At 42.6% G+C, this 25,741-nt stretch overlaps 1 protein-coding gene across 1 annotated transcript in view; it reads left to right on the top strand.

Moving 5' to 3' along the window:
* The window catches only part of ADAMTSL1 (ADAMTS like 1), a 1,145,195-nt gene that overhangs the window by 1,001,166 nt on the left and 118,288 nt on the right, over window positions 1–25,741 (top strand). The window contains exon 23 of the mRNA XM_055577966.1: window positions 6,123–6,250. Coding sequence (XP_055433941.1) covers window positions 6,123–6,250 — 128 coding nt within the window. The remainder of the gene's footprint in view (window positions 1–6,122; window positions 6,251–25,741) is intronic.

Here is a 25,741-nt window from a genome sequence, read left to right as displayed (position 1 = left end):
GGTCCATGTAGCAAATGAGTATTTCTGTGTCTAGAGCTTGAAATTTTCCTCTGACAACTGGAAATTCCAAGGAGGAATTTCAAAATGGAAATGTAGATTACCCCTACCTGTACCATTAAAAATTACTAATTTATTAGATGTATCTGATGCTTAAGCTGATGCCTTTTTACTTAGAAAATAGTGAGAAACTACTTCTTAGAAATAGTTCTTCAGAAATTGTAAGCTCACTCCTTTATTTGATCCTCACAAGATCTCTCTGAGGTATTCTGCTCAATACGCAGAAGGAACATAGAGGCTCACAGAGCTGAAACACTTGCCCAAGACTACCACCTGAGTCCATGTCTCTTAACTGTAGTTGGGAATCCTTTCCCCCCACTGCAGTTTCACATGGTTGGCTCTGGACATGACTTTGAGAAGTGAGCAGTTACATACAGTGGTGTCCCCACTGAGCCAAGGATTTTGAAGGCATCATGATACCACCCCATGTATAAGATTTCTAGACCTTTCCTCAAGACACCCAGAGAAACCTCCTTGCAAATGCAGAGGAGAGAACTGCACCTCAAGCAGCTTGTGCTTGGTAGAACTGACCCAGGAGCACTTTGTCCATAACCTACTCATTTGGACAATGAAGGCTTGTGTAACTGAGACAATTATTTGTACTCTCTCAGGTGGTCTTTAATTTGTAAAATGCTTGAGAAGGCAGGCTGTCACCTTTACAAGTAAAGGTCACCAAAAAAAGCAAAACTGCTCTTTCGTTTCCTAGCTGAAAACAATGGGCAAAGAAATTAAGCAGTAAGTTTTAGCCCAATAAACCAAAAGGGAATGTAGGTGTGGAAGGAAAGCAATGAGTAGCAACATACCTAATATGACTACAGCGCCATTTGCTATATAGGCCTTAACTATGCCCTATTCCATGTCCCCTCGTCCCCTAATTCCATAAATTCCACAACAACCCCAGAGAAATCTTTCTGGTTTTGTTTGGAAAGCAGCACTAGGCTTCCGTGCCTGTGCGTTCTAAAACAGGTCTGTCAAGTCTGAAACCTAAATACAAGCTGACAGAAATCAGCTCCCAACAAATTAAGTTAAATTAATAGAGTAGATGCCTGAGATACAAAGAAAATGTTTTTTCCCCAGGAGTCTCTCTCTCTCTCTCGCTCTCTCTCTAGATGCCAGTCTAAATAGATTAAAGTAAACCTCAATCTCCAGCAAGCCCTTTTCTTTGCCTTGTCACATTTCCTAGAGAGTCCTGCATGGGAGCCCTCTCCAGAAGTATTGCTCCCCCTAGTGGCAGCCTCCAAACTCCCATCTACCAATTTTATGGGCATATTAATGGAGAGGGAAATGGCATCCCACTCCAGTATTCTTGCCTGGAGAATCCTGTGGACCGAGGAGCCTGGTGGGCTGCTGTCCATGGGGTGACACAGAGTCGGACACAACTGAAGCGACTTAGCATGCATGCATGCAAAGATGTGATTGAAAGAAAGTACTGGGCCAAGAAACCCTATTTCAAATCCTGACTTTGATGCCAAATAACTATGTACCTCCTTGAGCTAAAGAGTTCAGTTTTATGACTACAAGCAATTTCTAAGTATATGCAGTAAATAAGAAATTCAAATTCATCCTGTGTAGATTTTGTCTTAAGACAACATTTAAGACTGTTTTATGATGGCAAGTACTTTAGTTTCTTTATCTTTGTATGCAGTCTATGGAATAGAAGACTGTATGAATGCCAAATATTCAGATCTATATTCTCTTTTTTTTCCATTCCCATTATTCCCATCTTAGTTCAGACCCTTACGGCTTTGTACCCAATGTGATGGATCTCCCCACTTCTCTTCACCAACTTTGTGTGAGTTCTTTTCCAGGCTTATACAGTCAGGAAGCATCATGGCTCACTCAGTAGCCTGGAGGAACTGATACAGTAAGCTTACCTCCACTTAAAAGGAGTTAGTTGGGTCAGGCCCAATGTAAGAGTGGAGTTTACACTCTCTGCATGAGATCAGTAGTTCTATGGGAAAAAATAAGATGATCTGACTATAGAAGCTAATAAATTACCTGGTGTGGTGGGGGTTGGGGGGGGGCGGCAGGGAATTGGCCAGTATCATGAACCCCTCTCACTTCCTTCCTCACAATCTTTTCATCTCCTGTCATTTCTCAGTTTTAATTCTCTATCACAGTGTGAAGCATTACCAAAGGAAGGGTCACTGGATATACTAAGAGGAGGTCTGCAGCTTCCTTATATACCTCATTTTAACAGTTCCTTCTGCTGGATAGGAAAACATACTTCAACTGGGTTTTAGAAATTGATACACTGAAATGTAGAAAAATAAAGCTTAGAAACAAAATCAAATTCAGAAGACCTATCTTCTAATCTCCTCCTCTAAATATTCTCTTCAAGAACCCCTTCTGATAGAACTCTGATAGGGAAGCAACTATCACAACAGCCTTGGGAATTTAGCAAATCTTCATCCCTGCCTTTTGAGGATGGTAAAACTGAATAATGATCCACTGAGTTCAGGAGATAGCAGAGGACAGAGGAGAGTGGTGTGCTGCAGTCCATGGGATTGTGAAGAGTTGGACATGACATAGCAACTGAACAACAATAGCAAGTTCAGTTGTCTTAAGTGATCAGTCTGTCAAGCCTGCTTTGATTATTCCTGCTTGGAAATTGGTTTGGAGGCATCCATATTCCTGAGAGATCATAAAAATTTAAATCATCAAGTCAGTATTTCATTTTTTTAATCAAAAACAGCCTGAATACGTGAAAAGATTTAGCAATAATACCATGCTGCATCTATTAAGATTCCTACTTAAAAAAAAAAAAAAAAGATATTATCTAAATATTGTATGGCTTAGCAAAGATAAGCAAATTATATAATCATCTTTCTCTTATTATCTCTTTGAAATAAACTAACCAATTAGAGTGTGATTGTTGATTTTGAGAGAAAACACCTAACCTGGGTGGATGAGTGAATGAATGAGTGGATGAGTCCAGCCAGAGTGTCTCATAGCCTCGCTGTCATCCCTCACAAAGTTTCAGCTCTGCTTCAATGCCACGGAAGCCAGACTGTTCCTGTAATAGCAGTGATGGTCTAAAATGGCACTGAATCAAACACAATCATCCAGAAATTTCCCTTTAGCTAAGGTTTTCAGTTTCCTTCCTCATTGTTACCAGAACTGCCCATCAGATCAGATCAGTTGCTCAGTCGTGTCCAACTCTTTGTGACCCCATGAATCGCAGCACGCCAGGCCTCCCTGTCCAGCACAAACTCCCGGAGTTCACTCAGACTCACGTCCATCGAGTCAGTGATGCCATCCAGCCATCTCATCCTCTGTCGTCCCCTTCTCCTCCTGCCCCCAATCCCTCCCAGCATCAGAGTCTTTTCCAATGAGTCAACTCTTCACATGAGGTGGCCAAAGTACTGGAGTTTCAGCTTTAGCATCATTCCTTCCAAAGAAATCCCAGGGCTGGTCTCCTTCAGAATGGACTGGTTGGATCTCCTTGCAGTCCAAGGGACTCTCAAGAGTCTTCTCCAACACCACAGTTCAAAAGCATCAATTCTTCTGCCCTCAGCTTTCTTCACAGTCCAACTCTCAAATCCATACATGACCACTGGAAAAACCATAGCCTTGACTAGACGGACCTTTGTTGGCAAAGTAATGTCTCTGCTTTTGAATATGCTGTCTAGGTTGGTCATAACTTTCCTTCCAAGGAGTAAGCGTCTTTTAATTTCATGGCTGCAGTCACCATCTGCAGTGACTTTTGAGCCCAGAAAAATAAAGTCTGACACTGTTTCCACTGTTTCCCCATCTATTTCCCATGAAGTGGTGGGACCAGATGCCATGATCTTCGTTTTCTGAATGTTGAGCTTTAAGCCAACTTTTTCACTCTCCACTTTCACTTTCATCAAGACGCTTTTGAGTTCCTCTTCACTTTCTGCCATAAGGGTGGTGTCATCGGCATATCTGAGGTTATTGATATTTCTCCCAGAAATCTTGATTCCAGTTTGTGTTTCTTCCAGTCCAGCGTTTCTCATGATGTACTCTGCATATAAGTTAAATAAACAGGGTGACAATATACAGCCTTGACATACTCCTTTTCCTATTTGGAACCAGTCTGTTGTTCCATGTCCAGTTCTAACTGTTGCTTCCTGACCTGCATACAGGTTTCTCAAGAGGCAGGTCAGGTGGTCTGGTGTTCCCATCTCTTTCAGAATTTTCCACAGTTTATTGTGATCCACACAGTCAAAGGCTTTGGCATAGTCAATAAAGCAGAAATAGATATTTTTCTGGAACTCTCTTGCTTTTTCCATGATCCAGCAGATGTTGGCAATTTGATCTCTGGTTCCTCTGCCTTTTCTAAAACCAGCTTGAACATCAGGAAGTTCACAGTTCACGTATTGCTGAAGCCTGGCTTGGAGAATTTTGAGCATTACTTTTCTAGCGTGTGAGATGAGTGCAATTGTGCGGTAGTTTGAGCATTCTTTGGCATTTCCTTTCTTTGGGATTGGAATGAAAACTGACCTTTTCCAGTCCTGTGGCCACTGCTGAGTTTTCCAAATTTGCTGGCATATTGAGTGCATAGTGAGATTGGAGAAGGATTGATGCAAGCCCTGATTTTCCTCTCTCCTGCCTTTCCTCCAAGAGGAGGTAAGAAAAAGCAGTGCAGTAGGTCCAAGGCCGAGAACAGATTTGAGAAGGCCTGATTCATTGCCAGACGAGTCACCCACCTCAGAATAATTAAGAGCTGACTAGAGGTGACGCCAAACTACACATACCAATAGAGTCTGGAGAGGCCCCAGCAGAGACATAGTGAAGAAAAAGAAGTGTGTGGTGGGAGACTGCCAGTGGGACAGGAGATCTGAGTCCTAGTCTTAATTTTATCATTAAATATTGTTTTGTGCCTTACCTGAAAAGCAACCCCTTACCTGCTTGACTCCCATGGATGGATGCCAGCATATGAGGGAAACATATGTTGGAATCTCTTGGAAGCTTTGGAAATTAATAAGGAGGTGGAAAGACTCATAAAGATGGAAGTGACTGACTCCAGGAACCGCAAAACCACCACTAACCCACTTCCATGCTGTTGAATGATGTATCGACCTAAGGCCCGGTCAGGTCTGGCACTGGATCTCTAAAGTTCCCATCCAATCCTCCCCCAACTCTTCTAGATTTCCCACCTCCACATACACCCTACAGTTATCATCAGCCTCACCATGGCATCAGCTTAAAATCATCATCAGTCATTCATCTGCTTAACTACCATAAAATGTACTTCTTAGAAATGGCATCCATCTAGGAAAAAAAAAAAAATAGCCTGAGATAGGTGTGGATTTGAAGCTCATGGTATGTACTCACCATTTGATTCTCATAATCCCTTTTAGGTAAAGCAAAGTATCTGAACTCCATGGTGATTATTCTAGAATTATCTCTATCATGACCCTGAAGGTCAGGCTTTGCCTTCATTCTGCTGGCATCTTCTCTACAGAGGGCCCTCTGCCAAGAATTGTGGGAAATGAAACAATAAATAAGATCTAATTTTTGTGCTCAGTAATATTTCCAGACTAATGAAGACAATAGAATTGAGACACAGTTACACATACAGCTTCCTTCAGCATCCTCTCGTCAGCAGTCGATTTCTGGCTTCCTCTCTCCCACCTCCAAGCCTTAACAGATGCCTTTCTCCATATCTGGAAGCTCTGCCTACTCTCCACCATCCAGAGCATTAATAACTCTTCCTTTATAACTTTGCCTTTTCCTGAAGCCTTCCCCAAATCCATCTGCACCATTCATTCTAACGTCTCCTCTCACCCCCAGTGTATGTGTTACGTGTATTCAGTGTCCATAGGCTGTCTGCTCCAACAATTAGCATTTAGCCCAAGCAGTCAACAAACTGCGTAAGCAATCCAAAACCGCCTTATTTGGGCTCGCTTCCAGAATCACACTCAACAAAGTGGCAAGAGAGGCTGGTTTCCCGTGTGTCACTGTGGCCAGTTTGTGCCTGTTGTTAAACAGGGTTCTGTTTACTATCCCCTGGGGTTCCTTCCAGCTTGACCCATGTCCGGTGCCAAAAAGGAGTCAACTGACCTGACCAGGTCTACATTTCTTTTCTGTTGCTCCAGGATTCTTCTGCAGCCAGATGATTCCTTACAGATCCTGGCACCTGTGGAAGCTGATGTGGGTTTCTACACTTGTAATGCCTCAAATGCCTTGGGATATGATTCTGTCTCCATTGCCGTCACATTAGCAGGTAATGTGAAAACCCCTGTTCAATTTGGAAACTGCTAAGTAGGTGCCTACAGCGTGCTAAGTGGGGTCAGGGAGACAGACATAAATGAGATCCATTTCCTGCCTTTGGAAGTTTGTGACCTGTAATTGTAATTAAATGAAGATAGCATGTAATATGAGATAGAATGAATGAAATAAATTTTGATAACTAAAGAGGGTACAGTTTCATTCTACCTGAGAGGTCTTAGACTTGGGGTAGAATTTTGATAACAGACATTCAGGGACGAGCATGAGCGTAGATATATACAAGGAAGTAGTCTATGAGGGAACATGACTCATGACCCAAGGTCATCAAATGATCTTTTCATTTCTCCTCCCACCTATTACAAAGGAAACTTTAAGACCCTTGGGTAGTTGGAATTCTGTGACTGTGGGCTAGAGCACAAGTGTTCTTCTCTCCGACTGTTTATTTCAACCTTTTTCTCTAATGCACCTGCCAGTACTTCACCTTTATCCATAGAGCTTAGGCAAACCATTCTATACGTGGCCACTTCAGAAAATCGCAATTCAGAGTACGGTGCCTCCCAAAGTTGCAATTTGGTATATATATATTTTTTAATTTTTCATTTTATGTTGATGTATAGCCAATTAACAGTGTTATAAAGCTTCAGGTGAATAGCAAAGGGACTCAGCCATACATTTGCCCATATGCATTCTCCCCCAAACTCCCCTCCCATCCAGGCTGCCACGTAACGTTGAGCAGAGTTCCCTGTGCTATACAATAGGTCCTTGTTGGTTATCCATTTTAAACATGTGTTAGTCGCTCAGTCATGTCCAACTCTTTGTGAACCCATGAACTGTAGCCCACCAGGCTTCTCAGTCCATGGAATTCTCCAGGCAAGAACACTGGAGTGGATTGCCATTCCCTAGCAGTATGTATATGTTGATCCCAAATTCCCTTACTATCCATTCTCCCATCTTTCCCCTGGTAAGGTTGTGGTCTTAGAGTAAGACACTTTTATAAAACCTTCCTTACATAGGACAGATCCTTGCCTTTGAAACTAAAAGACCTTAGAGACCAGCTGAACTCTGAACCAGGGCCCACAGTTCTTAGCAACCAGGCAACCTGAGATCACACAGCCTCTTAGCTGGTGGCTGGGAGAAGGGAACTGAGGTCTCCTAACCCCCAGATCATTGTCCCCTCATCTCCCCACTGATGCTTTCAGTCTGGGCGCCCCTTCCTCAGGTCTGGGCCATGCAGCCTTTGTGGCGGTATGTTGCATGTGTTTGTATTTATTCTTTTCAATTGCTGCTCCCATGAGATGATTCAATCGTTGCTAGAAAAGCCGACATCACCCCACACTGACCTCATCCATCCACGCCAGGATTATGTTGTCACACTGTTTTCCAGTCACACATGCTACTCCCTTGCATATCTGTTTAGCAACAGTATTTCTACCCCCATGACCTAAGGCTGATCTGGGAAGGGACCTTGAGCAGGACGCTGTGCAGAGAAGATGAAAGTCAACAAAGAGTTAGGCCAGCTGAGGGGCCCTGAGGTGGATTACAGACTATTATTAATGCCTATTTTTTTGTGAATAGAACATTTGCTTTGCTCCTAATGTATTCCAGTCATAATCTTTATGCCCCTCTTTGTACGGAGTCCAGATGCTTGGCACCCATCTGGTTAATTCTCTTCTGCCTTACCCACCCCCCAACACAGTCTGCCTTGGCCAGGGCAGTGCGGACAGCCTTCCAGCTGCTGGCTCTTACAGGATTAACTCTCTTGTTTATATTTATCCAGATACGGTTCAGCTCTGTCACAGACTAAATACCCTTTGTTCACCTGAATTTAATATGATTCATGGAAACCTGTCTGGAATTAAGCAAAGCAATTGTAACATCAGGCTTGTCTTCAGCTCTTTGAAGAGGAGCTATTGGAGGCTGCCAAAATGTTCAAAGCCAGGAAAGAGAGAGAGCAGCCAAAGAGGCACCGGGGAAGAAGGAGGAAAGGAGCTGAGCGATGAAATGGTTCACGGACACCACACCCAGAGCTTAGGGAGCTGTGTCTTTGTCTTCGGTGGTGGGGTTTGTTCAGGTCTGCTGGCACGTCTGTCAGACAATCCCTCTGAAAGTTAAGGATCAAAATGGAGATGTTGCTTTAAGATTGTATTTGTATCTTTACCTGGGATTATCACCTAGCCCGACGTCAATGTCTACACTCACAGTTTTAAAGTGACTCACCAGCTACTGTTCTGAGCACATCCTCTGCCAAGTATTATCAGTGTGGAGCAGTAAGTTAGACCTGAGTTTTGTGATCTGTGATGCTTACAGACTAGTGAAGGTAATAGATGTATACGTGACCACCTAGAATCAAGAGATAGTTTCCTTCAAATGTACCCATTAAGATCCTGCATAGCCATGTATAAGATACAACCCAAATACCATGTAAGTGGTGGGGGGGCACTTTGCAGCGGGGGGAGATGTGAGGCATTTCTAAAGGATACAGTTCTACTGTTCATTAACTGTGTGACCTTGAACAAAGGGTATAAGCTCACTGAATCTTCCTTCTCATCTGTAAGAGTGAAATTAATCATATTTTACAAGATTGTTGTGAGGGTAAATAAGATTGCACATGTGAAAAAGCCCTGAGCCCAAAACCAGGCACATAGTTCACACCTAATAAATATTTCTCTTTCTTTCTCTAGCTCTTCTAAGATGAAACACATCCTGAAATCAATTCTAAAATGTGTAAAACATTAGCCCAACTTTGCATCCATGCATTTTTCACTGTACATCTTCACACTGAAAATTTGCAAGTATTGGGTTGGCCAAAAAATTCGTTAGGGTTTTTCCAGAACTCAAACCCAAACGAACTTTCTGGCTTAACCAGTACTTTATAAGTGTTAGTCGCTCTGCTGCTGCTGCTGCTAAGTCACTTCAGTCCTGTCCGACTCTATGCGACCCCATAGACGGCAGCCCACCAGGCTCCCCCGTCCATGGGATTCTCCAGGCAAGAACACTGGAGTGGGTTGCCATTTCCTTCTCCAATGCAGGAAAGTGAAAAGTGAAAGTGAAGTCGCTCAGTTGTGTCCGACTCTTAGCGACCCCATGGACTGCAGCCCACCAGGCCCCTCCGTCCATGGGATTCTCCAGGCAAGAGTACTGGAGTGGGGTGCCATTGCCTTCTCCGGTTAGTCGCTCAGTCGTGTGCAACTCTTTGCAACTCCATGGACTGTAGCCTGCCAGGCTCCTCTGTCCATGGGATTCTCCAGGCAAGAGTACTGGAGTGGGTTTCCATTCCCTCCTCCAGGGGATCTTCCTGAGCTAGGGCTTGAACACAGGTCTCCTGCATTGCAGGCAGATTCCTTACCATCTGAGCCATCAGAGAAGCCCATCAGGAGCTAATTCAGCTCTGTCTTTGTGCTCATGCTCAGTTCAATCGTGTCCAACTCTTTGGGACCCCATGGACTATATAGCCTGCCAACTCACTTGTGATCAGACCCTCATGGTAAACCTCAGTACCTCTATGCTTTAAAAGACATTGTAGAGTTGTGGGTTTTGTGTTTTGTTTTTTATCTTGACTTCAGTATAAATGTAGGCCAAAAAAAAGGATTTTGTTTGAGGCTCAAAGCACTCAGGTGTCCCCTTGACATTATCAAGACCCAGGTCTTGCTTGGGTCTTGCTAATGCACCTGAATTGACCAGATGCAGGGAAATTTGTTCATAGTAATTCATGAGAGCAAGCATAGTGTGGCAGTTAAACCTGCAGGCTCTAGAGCCTCACAGTCTGGATTTGAATCCTGACTCTGTCATGTCCAAGCTACATATTCCTGAGCAGCTTCTTCATACTCTCTGACTCAGTTTCTTTATTTGACTTATGGCGATAATAATAGTGTTTGACTCAGAAGGTTCTTGTGGAGATTAAATGCCTTCATTCATGTAAAATGCTTATAAGTATGCCTGGCATGTAGCAAGCACTCAATACTTGTTCACTCTTATTATTATTATTGTGAAGATAAAGCAAAAGCCAGGTTATTTTTACAGTAGGGGAGATTCCTTTTCGGAGACTGGAATGCTCACAAACCCTTTGTAGAGCCCCTCTGTCTAATGTCTCAATGTCTCAATGTCAAAGGGAAAGCTGAATTAGCTATCTGAAAAGTGGTTGGAGTGTGCCTGGATTCAGAGCAAGGGAGGTGGCTACACGAGGCCTATTTCACATGGGAGAGAAGGGAGAGCTGATGAACCCCCCCCTGGCCCATCATTAGACCATTCCTGTTCCCCCATCCTCTGAACTGAGTGTGTTGTCAGTTCTGCTGCTCAGGTTTATGGTAGGTCCATTGGTACTCTCTACAACTTTTGTCTAAATATAGAAACATCATTTTGTTTTAGATATACCAAACCTTCCTACTCTGCCTTATTTAAGCCTGTAAAATATTGTCTTTAGAGCTTCTTTGCTTCTCTAAATTGTCTTTGCTTCTCTCTAAATTCATCAGTATGTGATGATTTTATCTTTTAAGTCCCAAAGGTTTTGAGAGTACTTTACGAGTCCCTCTCAGGGTGGAGATGCCTAATGTTTCCCTGCCTACCTCCCTGGTTCCAGAAACTCACAGCCATGTAGACCCAGTGGCACAAAACTCCTTTCTGTCCTAAACTGGACTCAACCGGATGCTTCCCTGGATGTTTCACTGCTCAGAAAGTAGATGGGAGGGGGAGGGTAGCAGCGGCTAGGGAGGCATTTAAGAATGTCACCAAAAGGTCACATACCTAACATGTTGAAGGACAGTTGACTTTGTGTGCATTTGTAGCCATAGGTAAAGGAGAATTTCTCGTGTGCATGACAAGGCACAAAGATTGGAGAGCCATCTTGACTAGTGAGATTCTGCATTCAGCCGACATCGCTCAGAAAACTGCCAGATCCAAAGGGTGTAAGCAGCATTTTGAAGGAAAGCAGTAGTTTCCTGGTAAATTGCTTCAGTCTGGAGCAGTGGAGGGGAGCTCTGCTTACCAATGCAGACGAGGCCATCCAGGTGTAGCCCGCTGATGAAGTCATAGCCATGAGGGAAACGCTTTTGGTTGTCATTGATTTTATAAGATCACAAAAGAGATACTGTAAGGCCTGCTTGACATCGTCAATGGAAAATGAGAAGAAGATGGGGGTTGAGGGATGAGCATATCTTTCATTGAAAGGAGAGAACACAGATGAGCTCATCCGAAGTGTTCACAGGAAGAAAGAGACAGAAAATATTTCTCCTTTCCTGGCATGTTTTTCTGCTTTTCTATGAGTTGAATAGCTGACACATATTGTGTCTAATAAAGAGATCACAGAAACCTCACTGGGAAAATAAAAATAAAAGGCAGTTGGGTTGGTTTTTTTTTTTTTTTTAATTCTCCTTTCTCAGCCCCCTCCTTGTTATGATTTAGTAGCTGCAATAAAGACAAGCAGTTTTGTAAGCTTTTCATAATGTAAGTCATTTCAAATTGGCATTTCTGAACTCTTCATCCAGCAACTCTGTTCACCAGGGGAGGATTCTGCTGCATAGAGAGTGAGGCTCAGAGAGGACTTTGTCACCGTGGCGACAACCAGCAATGAAAGATTTACCCCAGTGCACCAGATCAAAGGGAAAAGCCCAGAAGTTCACCTGTGTTCCTAGTGATGCTCTGAGCATCAGGGTAATGGCCATTGACTCATTCAAGCTGCCATCAAGGGACCTCATTATCTGTTACAATACTGAGTAACCAAGATTCTTAAGTTTTCCTCAGTATGTATAGATGTGTAGCACGCCCACTGAGGAAGCCTAGCTTTCGTAGAATTCAGATGAAAGGGGTGAGAGTATAGCAGGAGAATTAACTTTCTCTGCTCCCCAGCAGAATAGAGGAAGCAAACAAGGAAATGATCTAGCCTAGCCCATCTCACATCCTGAAAAAGCAATTCCCACATCTGTTCAATGAGGAAAGGATGGGTGGTGAGACATGTAGTGGGTACCATATCCTTGGAGTGTTGTTCCTTGAAGAGGCTGTAGCATCATGCAGCTGTCCTGGGTATGGGGTCCTCATCTAGGACTCTGCAGTGGAACATGCAAAAGAGGTTGCTGCCTTCGAGTCCTGGGGAGTCGTTAACTTCAATTGAATAATCAGTAGCAGTAATGGTAGTAATCTGACATACTGGCATTGGTAAAAAATATGTTTAGGGAATGGTGATTGAAACAAGGGAGGAAAAGGAAGCCAGGCAGCCTGGGGATGTGTAGGTAAGGATAGTCTAAGCCCTAGACTTCCTTAGTTCCTAGTGTTAGTCCCTCAGTCATGTCCAACTCTTCAGACCCCAGGGGATCTTCCCAACCCAGGGATTGAACCTGGGTCTCCTGCATTGCAGGCAAATTCTTTACCGCCTGATCCATCAGGCAAGCCCTTAGACCCTACGGGCCCTGCAATATTGATACCAAAGGCACACCAAATAAACAGAATCACAAAGGCAAAGAAATACCAAGTCCTTCTTATTTTTTGTTCAAGATAATTAATTAGTAGTCACACTGTTGACCCTGACTCCTCAAGAAAAGGTTAAATTAGATTTAAATTGTTTTATCAATTTTCTGGAGGCATAATTTACATCCCATAATATCCACCCATTGTAAGTGTTCAATTCAGTGATATTTTAGCAAATTTTTTTAAGTTGTATAACCATCATCACAACAAACCAAGATTGTTGTTTTCTTAAAAACACTGTTGAAGTGTAATTCACATACTGTACAAATCAACTATTTAAAGTATACAATTCAGTGGCTGTTAGTACATTGAGAGTTGTACATTCATCACCACACTCAAATGTTTAGAACATTTTCATTATCCCAAAATAAATTCCACACCTCTTAGCCATCACTTCCCAACCCCCTCCTTTCCTCCAGGCCTCGGTAACTACTGGTGTACTGTGTCGTCATAGACCTGCCTATCCCAGATACTTTGAGTAAGTGGGGCCCTACATGGTCCTTTGTTAGTGACTTAGCATAACGTGTTCAGGATTCACCCGTGTTGTGACATGTATGCTGCATTCCTCTTTGTGGTGGAGTAATAGTATTCTACGGAGAAGGCAATGGCACCCCACTCCAGCACTCTTGCCTGGAGAATCCCATGGACGGAGGGGCCTGGTGGGCTGCAGTCTATGGGGTCGCTAGAAGTCAGACACGACTGAGCGACTTCACTTTCACTTTTCACTTTCCTGCATTGGAGAAGGAAATGGCAACCCACTCCAGTGTTCTTGCCTGGAGAATCCCAGGGACGGGGGAGCCTGGTGGGCTGCCGTCTATGGGGTCACACAGAGTCGGACACGACTGAAGCGGCTTAGCAGCAGCAGCAGCAGCATAGTATTCCATTGTATGAATATACCACATTTTCTTCCACTCATTAGTTGATGGACATTGGGGTTGTTTCCAGTTTTTGGCTATCATGAATAGTGCTGCAGTGGCCATTCCTGTGCAAGCTTTCATGTAGACATCTTTTCATTTCTCTTGGGTGTATATACATAAGAGTAGAATTGCTGGGTTGTATGGCACATTTATTTGTAACTTTTTAAAAAACTGTCAACTGTGTTTCAAAGTAGCTGCACCATTTTGTATTTCCATCAACAGTATTAGGATTCCAGTGTCTACATCCTCACCACATCTGTTATTGTCTATTTTTTTAAATTATAGCCATCCTCATGGATGTAAAGTGATCATTTATTGTGACTTTAATTTACATTTCCCTGATGACTAACAGTGTTGAGCATCTTTTCTCGTGCTTATTACTCGTTTATACATCTTCTTTGTCGAAGTAGTAACTTTGGTGATATAGGCAGTGTATATGGCCTGCATATTATTCTTTTATTTTGCCCTAACAATTTACCACAAACTTAGAGTCCTAAAATACAAATATTTTGTTTTAGAGTTCTGTAGGCCAAAAGTCCAGTATAGTCTTACCAGGATAAAACCAAGGTGTCAAAGGGGTACACTCCTTTCTATAAACTCCAGGAGAAAATGCTTTTCCTGTTCATTTGGATTGTTGGCAGAATTTAGGTCATTGTGACTGAGACTGAGATCCCTGATTTCTTGCTGGCTGTAAACTGAGTGTCATTCGCAAGCTCTAAAGGCTGTTGCATTCCTTAGTTTTTGGCCGTCTTCCTCCATCTCAAAGCTAACAGTTGGAGACTGAGTCTTTCTCATATTGCCTCTCTCCCACAAGCTCTTCACTATCCCTCTTTTAATTTTAGGAGCTCAAATGATTAGACTGGCCGACCTAGTTAATCTAGGGTAATCTCACTATTTTAATGTCAGTTCATTAGCAATCTTAATTGCAACTGCAATTTTAATTCCCTTTTGTCATGTAATATAACATAGTCACAGATTCCAAGGATTAGAGTATGGACAGTACCACACCCTATCTATCTGAAGGGCACAGCTCGTTTTTATCTTTCTATTGCCAAAGAAAATCACAAATCTAATGTTGGTAGACCTTCCAATTTTTCCATATAAGCCAAACCAAAACACACACACACATACACACACACTTTTTTTAATTTAATTTCTCCTTTTTTTTTTTAAACTGAGTCCACAATAAACTGTGGAAGATTCTGAAAGAGATGGGCACACCAGACCACCTGACCTGCCTCTTGAGAAACCTATATGCAGGTCAGGAAGCAACAGTTAGAACTGGACATGGAACAACAGACTGGTTCCAAATAGGAAAAGGAGTATGTCAAGGCTGTATATTGTCATTCTGCTTATTTAACTTATAATATGCAGAGTACATCATGAGAAATGCTGGGCTGGAAGAAGCACAAGCTGGAATCTAGATTGCCGGGAGAAATATCAAAAACCTCAGATATGCAGATGACACCACCCTTATGGCAGAAAGTGAAGAGGAACTAAAAAGCCTCTTGATGAAGGTGAAAGTGGAGAGTGAAAAAGTTGTCTTAAAGCTCAACATATAAAAAACTATGATCATGGCTTCTGGTCCCATCACTTCATGGGAAATAGATGGGGAAACAGTGGAAACAGTGTCAGACTTTATTTTGGGGGGCTCCAAAATCACTGCAGATGGTGATTGCAGCCATGAAGTTAAAACATGCTTGCTCCTTGGAAGGAAAGTTATGACCAACCTAGATAGCATATTCAAAAGCAGAGATATTACTTTGCCAACAAAGGTCCGTCTAGTCAAGGCTATGGTTTTTCCAGTGGTCATGAATGGATGTGAGAGTTGGACTGTGAAAAAAGCTGAGCACCGAAGAATTGATGCTTTTGAACTGTGGTGTTGGAGAAGACTCTTGAGAGTCCCTTGGACTGCAAGGAGATCCAATCAGTCCATCCTAAAGGAGACCAGTCCTGGGTGTTCATTGGAAGGACTGATGCTAAAGCTGAAACTCCAGTACTTTGGCCACCTCATGCGAAGAGTTGACTCATTGGAAAAGACCCTGATGCTGGGAGGGATTGGGGGCAGGAGGAGAAGGGGACGACAGAGGATGAGATGGCTGGATGGGATCACCGACTCGATGCACATGAGTTTGGGTGAACTCCAGGAGTTGGTGATGGACAGGGAGGCCTGGTGTGCTGCAATTCATGGGGTCGGGTTGCAAAGAGTCGGACATGACTGAGCAACTGAACTGAACTGAACAAGTTCAAATTTTTAAAAAATTCTTTCCAGACCAAACATGTGAGTGGACTGAACCATAGCCTGGAGGCTATAGTGCCCTCTGGTTCAATCATCCATTTTCTATATTCTCTGCTCAAATATTACACCTCATTTTCCAGCATAGTCAGAGTGTCACTAAAGTATAATAATTTATTTTATTAGATTACGCTAAGTTAAACCATGTAATGATTAGGATGGGAGAGAAACATTTATATTTTTTCACTACTACTAAAAGGGAAACTTATTGTAACAATAGAATAGGCAAGATTTTAGGGTATTTGTCTCAGTACAAAACTCAGAGCAGATTTAGAACTATAAACCTGTATCCTTATTGTAAACAGAGGGGTTTTAAATAGATGCACTCTTGGGTCTTTTTTAGACCTTAAAGTCCTATGAATCTCTTATATACAAATAAAGTACAGTAGTCTCCACCCACCACTACCAGCTATAAACTCCCCTTACTTAAAATTCTAACATTTGCAAATTTATTTCCTTTATCTTTTGGAGACTGGAAAACTAGATGGCAAAGGAGGACAGCTTTTGCAATGAAATCTAGGGGAAATTACAGATGAAGGGAAAAAGAATCAGAGGATTGGTGAAGAGAAAGGATGTGGAGTTGACTGAAATGACAAACACTGATTCAGGAGGCAGGAAATGGAAGTGAAGGAGACCTTGCAGGAGAGACAGAAGGACAGGAAGGAGTTAAAAATTCCTGAGCTATAAAATGTGAAAGGCACTTGGAAGGAGACCCAGACTAAAGAAAATATCATGCATTTTAATATGACTGTTATCCGTCACAAAGCAACTCTTGTTGAAACTGCCAGGTAGCCAGATCCTGAAAAGTTTCTGGGCAGCAGTAGATGGTAACTGGACATTAACAATCAGGATACATCATTACTGATTTCAAATGTACAAGATGGTGTTGGTATTTTGAGAAAAGCTTTCATGGGTTCATGTTGATTGTGGTCCCTTAAATTTTGACTCATGAGTTCTTCAGCTGAGAATTCTCATTTCAGGGAGTTTTCACAGATTTCGCTCTGGTGGCCCTTCTGAGAAATCTATGCTAATTGCAATGTAAGCAGAGGCTAACATTCCTTAAAGCATTCTCACTAATTACAAGGCATTATACATTGATTAAATCTGGAAAAATGCAGTTTTCTTAGTGTTAGATAGTGAAAGCATGTGAAATTTATAACACCTTACTGCTGTGAATGCGAAGATTTAAAGTATTTGGCATCACTGCCTTATTCACTTTTCTCTTGAATTAAGATTTGGATCCTTTGTGGATCTGACTACAATTTTCTTGAACAGAGTCCTGAGGGCACCAGCAAATTACCCTGGCATGCATTGTTTCACAATTTCTCTGGAAGTAGATACTTTCTGAGGTCTCCAATATGTGACTTGACACTCTGTCTGTCCAGAGACTAATACTAGTTTCAAGAGAAACCAAGTGAAAGTCGCTCAGTCACGTCCGATTCTTTGCAACCCCGTGGGCTGTATATTCTCCAGGCCAGAGTACCGGAGTGGGTAGCATTTCCCTTCTCCAAGGGATCTTCTCAACCCAGAGATCAAACCCAGTTCTCCTGCATTGCAGGATTCTTTACCAGCTGAGCCACAAGGGAAGCCCTAGGAGAAAATAATTTCTTCTTCTGGTTAGCCTGAAACCCTCACAGTTCTTAAAAATAGAGACACCTGAGTTCCTTCTCACTAAGAGATTTTTTCCCTCTCCTCTTTCTTGTTTTTTTTCTTTCTTTCTTTTTTTACACTTGTCCTTTGTGTTTTTTTGGTTTATCAAAAGTTCCAGACGCTGCTCCTCAGTGTTTTCTCCCTGTATCATACCAGGGATCATGCTGATGATAGCTAGCATGTATTCAGACCTCATGTTGCGCAAACATCTTTGCAAGCATTGCTGCTTTCAGCAACCATAGAAATAGAAAACGAAGGTCCACAGAGACTAAATAACTCTCCCCAGGCCGCTCAGCTATTGAGGGATGGCACCACTTCTCACACCCATGCCCCCTGGAGGCATCAGGATTTATCACATTCTTTTGCTGCTGCTCATTCTTCCTGAGTGTGTCTTCCCGGGTCACTCAGTGGTAAAGAACCAGCCTGCCAATGCAGGAACCCCAGGAGACAGGGGTTCGATCCCTGGGCTGGGAATATCCCCTGGAGGAGGAAATAACATCTCACATGACTGAAGCGATTTAGCAGCAGCAGCAGCCAGCATTCTTGCCTGGAGAATCCCATGGAAAAGGAGCCTGGTGGGCTATAGTCCATGGGGTTCCAAAGAGACTGAGTGATAAAACATGCATGCCCTCCTGGATGTAACCCAGAATCTCTATCTGAGCAGTGCTCCAGGAGGACTCTGCCATACACTGAGCACCATCATCTCAAACCTATTTGCCATTTTTTACATCCTTCCCAGAGCTCTTGTGTTGTCTCCAAACCTGCCTCCTGCAGTCCTGTTTTTTTTATCGCCCAGGTTCCCAACCACCTTTAACAAGTCTTCTCATTCTCCTTGCAAATGAATCCACAGGCACACTTCCTGGGATAGATTGCCTCTTACTCAACAGTGAGAATCCGAAGGGTTCAAAATACAAGTCATTCTTTCCTCTTCATTTTTCAATTTTTATTTTTTTATTGACGTATAGTTGCCTTACAATGTTTTGGGTGTACCACAAATTGATTCAGGTATATATATATATATGTGTGTGTGTGTGTGTGTTCTTTTTCAGACTTTTCCACTATAAGTTATTACAAGATATTGAATATAGTTCCCCGCACTAAACAGTAAATCCTTGTTATTTTTGGTGGCTAAGGAGCGTAGAGAACCATTTTCAAATGCCATTTGTGACTCACCACATTAGAAGAGGGGAAAGAAGATCAAACACAGAATAATTAGCATGTGTGCTTATTAGGCACTTTTTTCTATTTGCCTGCTTAACAAACCAAACCATAAGAATATGATGGCTAAAACAGATTTTTTTTTTCTCACTCACCTAACATCTAAAACAAATTATTTCACAAGAGGGTTTTTGTGGTTTGGGTCAAGAAATGGCACAGTTGACTTCTGCTCACATTTCATCTGCTAGAAACCAGCACCTTGTCCACATCTCACTGCAGAGAGGCTGACAAATGACCTAACTGTGTGCCCAGGAAGGAAAAGAAAAGGATTTGGTTGATAATAGATCTGTCTCTGCCATCGTGCTATTGAAAACAAAGTTGCTGTTAGCAGAGACCTGGACTTCGGACCTGAGAAAAAGTTGCTTTCAATGGTCTCTGTACTTGGCTGCACTCAAACAAGAAACTTTCATCTCCTCTGGCTCCTCTCTCCATCACCTTCACACTGGGCCAAAGTTATTTTTCAAGCACATATATTCAGATTTTTTCCCACTGGATTTTGATTTTACCCAGAGTCACACATGAGGGAAAGAGGCATGAGCCAGAGCCCAGACTATGCACAGGAATGTATTAACAGTTCCAAGCATTTGCTCCCGGGGCTGCTCATCCGTCCCTGCCTGTCTCTCCAGCTGCCGGTCCTCCCAGGTCAGGACAGTGCCTGTTTGGTCGAACACCTCTACTGTAAAGGCGGCCCAAAGTGGCACTCCCCCACGTCACTGGATATTGATAGGCGAGTGTTGGCTAACGCAGGTTCACCCTTGTGCCAGGGCTGCCCTTGCTTACCTCTGAGGCTCTGGACCCCCTGTTCCATCTCATTTCAACAGGAGCCATGATCCAAAAACTAAGCGGTTTCATGAGGTCTACAGGCAATGATTCTTTTATGCTTCTATTTCTGACTCTTGAAGAGGCTTGCTTCCTTATATTGGTTGTAATAAATTGAAACACTTGCCTTTGTTTCTATTTCCTTGTTCTTCTTATATTTATACATATGACCAGTTTGCAGATTCAATGAAAGAGTGATCTGTAAACCCTGACAGTTTCCAAAAATCAATACACATGTAATCTGCTAGCTGTTGCTGACCCGCAGAGATGACCGGACTACAGATGAATGTGGTCCTGACAGTGAGGCTCCACCCACACTGCAGAGGTTCCATGACTATAGCTCAGCCTCTTTTTTTTTTTTAATTTAGGGTAATGTTTTTGTTTATTGGAAGGAAAGCATTGGTCCTTGTCCTGTCCATGCCTCCTGTCACTTCTCTGGATCTGGCCAGAGACATTGGTGGCTGCCCCCTCCCTCAGGTGGCCCCGTCAGCTCCGACAGTCAGGGTGTGTGCCCCATGCTATGGGAACAGAGAGTTCTAGCCCAGGGTCTGCTCAGGTATATCTATACCAGCTCCCTGAATCAGTCTCTTTTTTTTTTGTTTTGTTTTGCTCGTTGTAAAAGTCTTTTTGGTCAGACCTTTTTTAACATTGTCTTAGTACAAATATATAATTTATCATTTCACTCCCTCTCTGCATCTCTCTTCTTTTTCTTCTAATTAACTTCCATAATTAAAGTAACACTCGCTGATGGGATTGTAATCAAGTACAAACACAGGCGTGGCCTTTTTCAGCAGTACTCACCTCACTAGGTGTCTGTCTAGGTGATCGAAAGTGGACTTGAATTATTTTTCCTTTGTTTTTCTTTTTTTATATTTTTATTGAAATATAGTTGATTTATAATGTTGTATTAGTTTCAGGTATACAGCAAAGTGAATCAGTTATACATGTATGTGTGTGTGTCTGCCTGTTACCTACTCATTTCCCTCCCTATCTCCCCTTTGGTATCCTTAACTTTGATTACAAGACCTGTGAGTCTGTTTTGTAAATACGTTCATTGTTTTTAGATTCCACACAGAAGTTATATCATATGATGTTCGTCTTTCTCTGACTTACTCCACTTAGTATAATGATCTCTAGGCCCACCCATGTTGCTGCAAATGCCATTTTGTCCTTTTCATGGCCAAGTAATATTCCATTGTAATATGTACCACATCATCTTTGTCTATGCCTGTGTTGAGAGACACTTAGGTTGCTTCCATGCCTTGGGTATTGTAAATAGTGCTGCAGTGAACTTTGGGGTGCATGTTTTCAACCTGAAATTTTCTAATATTGAACTAGTGGGCTTTCAGAAAAACCTCAGCTCTCACCAGGATTCAAGAAAAAGTAATGCAGTGTAATTCATTAATGAACAAACCTGGCTACATGTCAGAATTGCCTCAGAATTTGTTCAAAATAGAAACTAGAGCTTCCATCCCACCACCTGAGTGTCAGGTTTAGGAGATCTAACTGTATGACTCAATAATATGTACAAGCTTTTCTAATAGATATAGGAGGGTCAACTGATTAAGAAGAATCATGTTCAATATAAACTTCTATTAATTGTAGATGCTTTGGTAACTCTGTGCTTTTTCTAATAGATGTAAGAGGGTCAATGATTAAGAAGAATCATGTTCAATATAAACTTCTGTTAACTGTAAATGCTTCGGTAACTCTGTGCTTTGTCTTAATAATGAAGGTAATAACACCTAAGTAGCCTGTGCTAACAAAAGTGCCTCTTGTGACGGGATGCACAGTTGTTACTTTCAGAAAAAGCTCAATGTAATTAATTAAGGGCTGGATTTAATTCAGTGACATTTGAATTTTATAGCTATACACTTGCAGCTATAAAACTTTCACTTTTATTATTAAAATTCCTGTAGGAAAAAATAACTTGGTAATTGTGAGTCTGCAACTCTCTGGTCCCTAACCTGATTTTCCCCATTGGCAAAGTTGTTTTTATTACGTAGTGAGGCAGCTATTTTATATATAGCAGGACAGATTATGTTTTTAACAAGTGTCCTGGGGGTTCTGAGGCAGTCAGTCCACAGACAAGGATTTGGGATCTCAGGTTACAAGGACCGAACTTGAGGTCAGAGTTCTGGGATCTAGTTCAGCCCTACTCTTTGCTTGCTTTCTGCTCTTGGGCAAACCCTGGGGCTTTTCTGAGCCTAAGTTCCTTGCATGCATGAGTGCTAAGTCGCTTCAGTCGTGTCCAGTTCTTTGAGACCTTATGGACTGTAGCCTGCCAGGCTCCTCTAGCCATGGAATTCTCCAGGCAAGAGAACTAGAGTTGGTTGCCATGCCTTCCTCCGGGGGATCTTCCCAACCCAGGGATCGAACTCGTGTTTCATGTCTCTTGCATCGGCACACGGGTTCTTTACCACTAGCACCACCTGGGAAGCCCTTATCTATATAAAAGATGGAAATCCTTTCCCTGCCTCTCAGGGTTATTATGACAACAAAAACAAATTCAGATAATGTGCAAAGTATACTATATGTACATATATATTCATTTATTAGATATTTATCAAGGACCTACTATGTGCCACGACTAAGTGGTAGGAATAAAGAAGAGAACAAGAGGGATGTGATCCCTGATTTTAGGGACGTTACCTGATGAGGAGTCGGAGGCAGAGAACACACAAGTAAGAAATTTGGGATATTTCTAGTGCTTAGGAAGAAAGTAAAATTGGCAGCGAGCCATGTAATGACAGGCAGGAGAGTGGTGGCTGCGTGCTTTAGATGGCGTGGTTGGAGGCCCCAGTAGGAGATGACATTTGTGTGGAAACATGAATGACCAGAAGATAACTGTGCAGAAGTCTTCAGGTGGAGGATGTCTGGGAAAGGGAACAGCTGGGACAAATGTGCTGATGTTCCGGAGGAAGGGACGGAAGGCCAGTGTGGCCAGAGCCACAGCAATCCATGGGGAGTGTGACCTCAGTGAGATAAGGAGCCAGGATGTAGGCAGCTGGCCTGAACACCTAGAGGATGGTTGGTCATGAAAGGAAGCTTGAAGTTTTGTTCTAACTACACTGAAAAAGTACTAGATAATCTAAGCAGAGGCATTGTGTGATCTGATTCATGTTTTAGAAAGATCACCCTCAGTTCAGTTCAGTTCAGTCACTTAGTTGTGTCCAACTCTTTGTGACCCCATGAACCGCAGCACACCAGGCCTGTCTGTCCATCACCAACTCCCAGAGTTTACCCAAACTCATGTCCATTGAGTTGGTGATGCCATCCATCCATCTCATCCTCTGTCATCCCCTTCTCCTCCTGCCCTCAATCTTTCCCAGCATCAGGGTCTTTTCAAATGAGTCAGCTCTTCGTGTCAGGTGGCCAAAGTATTGGAGTCTCAGCTTTAGCACCAGTCCTTCCAATGAACACCCAAGTCTGGTTGCCTTTACGATGGACTGGTTGGATCTCCTTGCAGTCCAAGGGACTCTCAAGAGTCTTCTCCAACACCACAGTTCAAAAGCATCAATTCTTCGGCACTCAGCTTTCTTTATAGTCCAACTCTCACATCCATACATGACTATGGGAAAAACCATACCCTTGACTAGATGGACCTTTGTTGGCAAAGTAATATCTCTGTTTTTTAATATGCTGTCTAGGATGGTCATAACTTCCTTCCAAAGAGTGCTGCTAAGTTGCTAAGTCACTTCAGTCGTGTCCGACTCTGTGCGACCCCATAGACGGCAGCCCACAAGGCTCAGCCATCCCTGGGATTCTCCAGGCAAGAACACTGGAGTGGGTTGCCATTGCCTTCTCCAATGCAGGAAAGTGAAAAGTGAAAGTGAAGTCGCTGAGTCTTGTCTGACTCTTAGCAACCCCATGGACTGCGGCACACCAGGCTCCTCCACCCATGGGATTTTCCAGGCAAGAGTACTGGAGTGGGGTGCCATTGCCTTCTCCATTCCAAAGAGTAAGCATCTTTTAATTTCATGGCTGCAGTCACAATCTGCAGTGATATTGGAGCCCAGAAAAATAAAATCTGACACTGTTTCCCCATCTATTTGCCATGAAGTGATAGGATGTGAGTCTGAGTGAACTCCGGAAGTTGGTGATGGACAGGGAGGCCTGGAGTGCTGCGATTCATGGGGTCGCAAAGAGTAGGACACGACTGAGCGACTGATCTGATCTGATCTGATCTGATAGGACCAGATGCCATGATCTTAGTTTTCTGAATGTTGAGCTTTAAGACAACTTTTTCACTCTCCTTTCACTTTCATCAAGGGGCTCTTTAGTTCCTCTTCATTTTCTGCCATAAGGGTGGTGTCATCTGCATACCTGAGGTTATTGATATTTCTCCCAGCAGTCTTGATTCCAGCTTGTGCTTCTTCCAGCCCAGCATTTCTCATGATGTACTCTGCATATAAGTTAAATAGACAGGATGACAATATACAGCCTTGACATACTCCTTTTCCTATTTGGAACCAGTCTGTTGTTCCATGTCCAGTTTTAACTGTTGCTTCCTGACCTGCATACAGATTTCTCAAGAGGCAGGTCAGATGGTCTGGTATTCCCATCTCTTTCAGAATTTTCCACAGTTTACTGTGATCCACACAGTCAAAGGCTTTGGCATAGTATAAAGCATAAATAGATATTTTTCTGGAACTCTCTTGCTTTTTCTATGATCCAGCGGATGTTGGCAATTTGATCTCTGGTTCCTCTGCCTTTTCTAAAATCAACTTGAACATCTGGAAGTTCACGGTTCATGTATTGCTGAAGCCTGATTTGGAGAATTTTGAGCATTACTTTACTAGCGTGTGAGATGAGTGCAATTGTGTGGTAGTTTGAGCATTCTTTGGCATTGCCTTTCTTTAGGACTGGAGTGAAAACTGACCTTTTCCAGTCCTGTGGCCACTGCTGAGTTTTCCAAATTTGCTGGCATATTGAGTGCAGCACTTTCACAGCATCATGTTTTAGGATTTGGAATAGCTCAACTGGAATTCCATCACCTCCACTAGCTTTGTTTGTAGTGATGCTTCCTATGGCCTATTTGACTTCACATTCCAGGATGCCTGGCTCTAGGTGAATGATCATACCATCATGATTATCTGGGTCATAAAGATCTTTTCTGTACAGTTCTTCTGTGTATTCTTGGCACCTCTTAATATCTTCTGCTTCTGTTAGGTCCATACCATTTCTGTGCTTTATTGAGCCTATCTTTGCATGAAATGTTCCCTTGATATCTCTAATTTTCTTTAGGAGATCTCTAGTAGTTCCCATTCTGTTGTTTTCCTCTGTTTCTTTGCACTTATCCCTGGGGAAGGCTTTCTTATCTCTCTCTCCTTGCTATTCTTTGGAACTCTGCATTCAAATGAGTATATCTTTCCTTTTCTCCTTTGTTTTTAGCTTCTCTTCTTTTCACAGCTACTTGTAAGGACTCCTCAGGCAGCCATTTTGCTTTTTTGCATTTCTTTTCCATGAGGATGGTCTTGATCCCTGTCTGCTATACAATGTCACGAACCTCCGTCCATAGTTCATCAAGCACTCTATCAGATCTAGTACCTTAAATCTATTTCTCACTTCCACTGTATAATCATAAGGGATTTGATTTAGGTCATACCTGAATGGTTTAGTGGTTTTCCCTACTTTCTTCAATTTAAGCCTGAATTTGGCAATAAGGAGTTCATGATCTGAGCCACAGTCAGCTCCTGGTCTTGTTTTTGCTGACTGTATAGAGCTTCTCCATCTTTGGCTGCAAAGGCTATAATCAGTCTGATTTTGGTGTTGACCATCTGGTGATGTCCATGTATAGAGTCCTCTCTTGTGTTGTTGGAAGACGGTGTTTGCTACGACCAGTGCTTTCTCTTTGCAAAAGTCTATTAGCCTTTGTCCTGCCTCATTCTATACTCTAAGACCAAATGTTCCTGTTACTCCAGGTGTTTCTTGACTTCCTACTTTTGCATTCCAGACCCCTGTAATGAAAAGGACATCTTTTCTGGATGTTAGTTCTAAAAGGTCTTGTAGGTCTTCATAGAACCATTCAACTTCAGCTTCTTCAGCGTTCCTGGTTGGGGCATAGACTTGGATTACCCTGATATTGAATGATTTGCCTTGGAAACAAACAGAGATCATTCTGTTGCTT

The sequence above is a fragment of the Bubalus kerabau genome, chromosome 4, assembly GCF_029407905.1.
Source record: "Bubalus kerabau isolate K-KA32 ecotype Philippines breed swamp buffalo chromosome 4, PCC_UOA_SB_1v2, whole genome shotgun sequence".
NCBI classification, from domain to species: domain Eukaryota; kingdom Metazoa; phylum Chordata; class Mammalia; order Artiodactyla; family Bovidae; genus Bubalus; species Bubalus kerabau.
Note: the sequence above shows the minus strand (reverse complement) of the source record. Positions and strands in the feature narration are given on the sequence as shown.